This window comes from Buceros rhinoceros, unplaced genomic scaffold, assembly GCF_000710305.1.
Source record: "Buceros rhinoceros silvestris isolate BGI_N320 unplaced genomic scaffold, ASM71030v1 scaffold4695, whole genome shotgun sequence".
Taxonomy (NCBI): domain Eukaryota; kingdom Metazoa; phylum Chordata; class Aves; order Bucerotiformes; family Bucerotidae; genus Buceros; species Buceros rhinoceros.
The window spans coordinates 1-4,569 of NW_010410997.1; the positions used below are offsets into that span (position 1 = coordinate 1).

At 41.0% G+C, this 4,569-nt stretch overlaps 1 protein-coding gene across 1 annotated transcript in view; it reads left to right on the top strand.

Annotated features, from left to right (window-relative positions):
• Nucleotides 1–410: 410 nt before the first annotated feature.
• RANBP3L (RAN binding protein 3-like) overlaps nucleotides 411–4,569 on the top strand; it is a gene marked incomplete at both ends in the record, with an annotated part of 15,533 nt that continues 11,374 nt past the window's right edge. Inside the window, 4 exons of the mRNA XM_010135804.1 lie at nucleotides 411–633; nucleotides 1,308–1,400; nucleotides 2,031–2,155; nucleotides 2,600–2,703. Coding sequence (XP_010134106.1) covers nucleotides 411–633; nucleotides 1,308–1,400; nucleotides 2,031–2,155; nucleotides 2,600–2,703 — 545 coding nt within the window. The remainder of the gene's footprint in view (nucleotides 634–1,307; nucleotides 1,401–2,030; nucleotides 2,156–2,599; nucleotides 2,704–4,569) is intronic.

Genomic DNA, 4,569 nt, shown 5'->3' on the forward strand with positions numbered 1-4,569 from the left:
TATATATATATATGTATGTGTGTGTGCATATGCATAGGCACAGCCACAACACACACACATACACAGATATATAGCCATCCACACTCGTGTTAGAGAGGTGGATGAAAGAGACTAGCCTAGAGTTAAAATTCCCTTTCTGAGTTTAGAGCAAATACTCACGATGCTCCAGCAATCTCAACAGGCAATAACTGAGTCTTGAGAAGCCTGACTTTGTCCTCCCTTTTCACACACTTTGTGACTGAGGGGCTCCCAACTCAGGGGAGATGCTGGACCCAGCCCACTGTGAACCAAGAGAGCTCAAAGGGTCTCGCTGTAGGATCACTATTTATAGGGTCTGAGATGATTGACTTTTGTCAGTTATTTTCCCACTCTAGCCCACCTCACATGTCCTAATATTCTGGTGTTTTCAGACAGTTACGCAGACCCAGAAATGGCTGATTTCTGCTGTTTGGTATCATAGCCCTATTGGCCTCGACTCTAGTACAGATGTACTGGGCTATCATGTCCCGAGAAGGGATGTACCAGGCTATCGGGAGGTGGCTATCTCCCAAGCGATAGGGAGAGCAGTACAAGGCTGGAAAGCGGGGCCAGCGCACCAAGGAGGCGCCTTAGTGCTCTGTTTTGCCGTCCTTGGTAACGGTGCCTGACTGACCCTGGGCTGCTTGGTGGCCTCGGGAGAGGGGGGTGGGGGGGCTGGGGAGAGAAATCACCTCAGGTCCCTGGGGGGGTGGGGGAGAGAAATCACCTCAGGTCCCAGCTGGGCTTTGAGTGACAGGGGGACCATGCTACCACAGTATCAGATGTGTCATTTTACAGGATGTGGCACATGAATGCCATCACTTCCTGGCTGGAGTTTGGTGTCGGTTAAAATAGTGAAAGTGTTAGAGGTGCACTGCCATCATTATAGTAAGTTATAAAAGCCTTTTTACCAGAACAGGGCAAGGTAAATTTATTAGTTACCATGTTCTTGGGCCTCATTTAGTCAGCTTAAAAATGCCTAAGACCAGATAGCGTTGCCATTTCAATAGCTATTGCAAATGAGCAGCTCCTGGTTTTCAAAGCTGAAGAAGGATTTTGTAAGTTTAAGAAATCCATTAATATCCAAAAGACTTCTGTGTCTGACAGCCAGAAAACCCATGGTGCATTCCATGCCTAAGAGTACCCATCTAAAGTGGAAACAGTAACAGTTACCTCAGAGATCTTTTCTAGATGGATAGGTTGGAATATTTCTCGGGTACTACCCAAATAGGGAGGGGTTACAGAAACATGAATTAATAATTAAAGTTTATTATTAATCATCATTAAAGGTTACATTCCTTGTTCTGTAGTAAAGAAGAATAACATATTCATGACCTCAGCTCTTTGGACAAACACTGACTTGATCAGAAGCACAAAAGAAGGTAACTATCATTGCAATATTTGTTCATGGTAGTTCCACAAGGACATTCTTAACAGATACAGAAGACATAAAAATGACAACTCTTCTCTATGGTGAGTCATAGGCTAAATATCTTTATGAGGTTCACAAGTTATTTGTTCCACTGTTTAAATATCCTGTGAGCAGTGTTCTGAGCCTCTGCTCTGACTACTTAATTCCCCAGTGGATTGAGTATAACCTAGAATAGTGAAATTCCACATTCTTCGCTGAGTAACTCTGCTCCTGAACAAGGCAATGAAGAATCCTCTTGACATCTGTAAGTGCAGGATTAAATTTGAAGTACAGAAGACATACCTAACACAAATCAATAAATATAAGTATAAATATAAAACATTTTTAAAGACATAAATATAATTTATAAATATAAATAAGTATATTTATGAATATAGCACATTGTCTTTTTATAACGGGTTTGTGTGACTGAGTTGCGTATATTAGAAGGGATTACAATTTTTCATAATATGTAGCAATTAATAATAAATGTTATTTAAATAAGCATTAAAGCTTTCAGTTAAAGAGGGAAGACACGTAGGTATGAACTAATGTGAAGAAAAAGCCTCTGTTTAAATATTTTGTCTTTGTATTTTGCAAGGATCGTTGTCACAAAGTCAGTTGCGGAATGTCATTAGACCTGCCATTTTACAACCCCCACAAGCCCTGACCTGTCCTGAAAATCCTGTAGTATCTCTAGCAACTGAGAAGGAAGCACATGTTCAGGTAAAAAGAAAAATAATTTTATTTGCTAATATAAGTTTGGAGCTCACATTTTAAAAAACAGGGCTGTTTTAAAGCAGTTAATTATTCCACTGCATTTTCAAGGAAGTTCCCCTAGCAGTTGCAGTGGAATTGATGGATCAGTGACATGGTGTGAACTGTTAAACTCATGCTGACTGTGTTTGGAAAAACCCCTCTTCTCTACATATGTCTCATCTTTCAGATATCAGGGTTCAGTGGGTGAATCAGCTTTGAGGGTCTTTCGGATTTTGTTTATTTAGAAAGTAACATTTTAGCATTTTGATTAAGGGCACTGGCTTAGTACGCAGCTGAAGGAAGCTCTGCCAACTACCACATATATGTATATGTCTCAGTGATCTGGACAGACCTGTTTATAGCAGAATATAAGCTTGGTCTTACTAGTTCATGTGATTTTATTATTCCTAGCTATCTGAAGATGGCTCTTATTCTTCAGCTGAAAATTCAGTATGTTCCAAAACAGCAGCGAGGTTATCTGCTACCATGAATCCTTCTAGCTCTAAAACAACACAGTAAGTTTTTATTTATTGTATTTCTACATGGTTTTGTCTCTTGGACTATGGCATGTCCTCTTGTCCTACATGACTAGCACGGTACTAAGCCCATGTTATCTACACCCACACAGTGCTTACTGCTGTTTCTGTGCGGTGCCAGGATTGTTGGTTCTGACATGAGCTCTGTGCGCTGTAAGAAATGGAGTCCTGCCAGGATTTATTGCTGTGGGACAGTTTATTCCTCATTAGCAACACCTAAGCCAGAAACAGCTGGTTTGCCATCTTGTGCAGCTTTGGCAGTTCAAAATATGTCCCTGTATGTTTACAGGGACTGTATGTTTACAGTCCATCTTAGTGTCCCTTTGGAAAACTATCTTTTGATTGCATAGCTGCTGCATCTATTCAACATATGCAAAGAAACTCAGGAATTACCAAAATACATCAGCACGTTGGACACAGGAGACATGAAGAAAACCCTTCAGGACTGATGTGGAAGACAAGGTGAATGCTGCAACTGATCCTCCACTTCCGTGCACATACCAGAATTTCTGGCATGAACAGCTAGCTGTGATGATGGTGATAGGGTGGCATCTTTGTGCAGGCACGGGCTGACCAGCACGGACTTAAGAATTTCTTCTTTAGGAGGTTGCCCCATGCCCTTGCTTCTGTATGTGACCAGAAGAGCTCGTATTGGTGCAAAAGTGGGCTACTGCCTCACTCTGGAGACTGGCCCATAGGCATACTAGGTCTCTGATTAGCCAGCAGATTATCTTCTGGTTATTAATACTGCTTGCTCATGGTTGATGAGTGTTAGTTACTTGGAAATTGTGAGCATCAGGAGTATGCCTGAGATCAGTCAAGATGAGAATGACATTTCAAAATTGCTAGGACCACAGAAAGCACGTTTGTGATGTTGCCTCCTTTCCCTCTCCCACCCATAGAGGGCAGAGAACACGTTAACTGCGAATGAGTCTATTCCAGTCTTCTTCAAGACTGGGTGGGCCACAGACAAAGACAAATGTTCCTGCAGACAACATTTGGGATGCAAAGTGCTGGGGTCCTGAGGAGATGATAAGCGATTTTTAGAGGCACAGTAACTTAGATTCTTAATCCTTATCAAAAAGGAGAGCATCATTAGAGAGCAAATGCTCACCGTGATATTGGAAAAGCCAACCCCCATCCTTCTCTATCACAGTTAATGCTGTGATGATGCCTTTTGAGGATATCACGTAGCCACACAGCATGCGGGATTTCTAGCAGATTCAGAATGATGGTAGTGCATATCTTGGAAAAGCTACAGGGAAGATGGTGCTGTCTTCAACATCAGTTGGCATCTATACTCCAAGCCTGTTTACCTTCTGTCACCTGCACAATATCTAGGAAAAGAGCGTCAATTGGCTTTCTCTTGTGAAGTTAGATGGACAGAGGAATGCAATGCATTGTTTCAGTGGTGACAAGTTACAAGACTTTTCTTGTTTAAAAGAGGAATTGCTAATCTGCTTGGGGTATTTGTACCTCATTAATTCTGCATATTGCAATTATTTGTTTATTCACAGGTTGAAAACTAAATACAAGTAGGTGCTTACTGCTCTTCTGAGACTGCAGGGGTATTAAGTGCCATTCTTCTGATCTGTATAAAGTGACTTATGCTCTAAAATACTTCAGTAAATTCTTCTGGGCATAGCTGTTTTCGTACAGATAACGTGACAAGTTAGGGTTCAAACAAACAACTTTATTAAACTTGATACACTTGCTAACCAGTAGTGAACATTGCTGCCAGACCTGTTTATTGCTAAGAAAAGTTTTTAGATTTGTTTTTAATTATCCATCAAGATGTAATTATTGACATTTATCTACAAAAAATAAAATGCAGACTCAACAGCA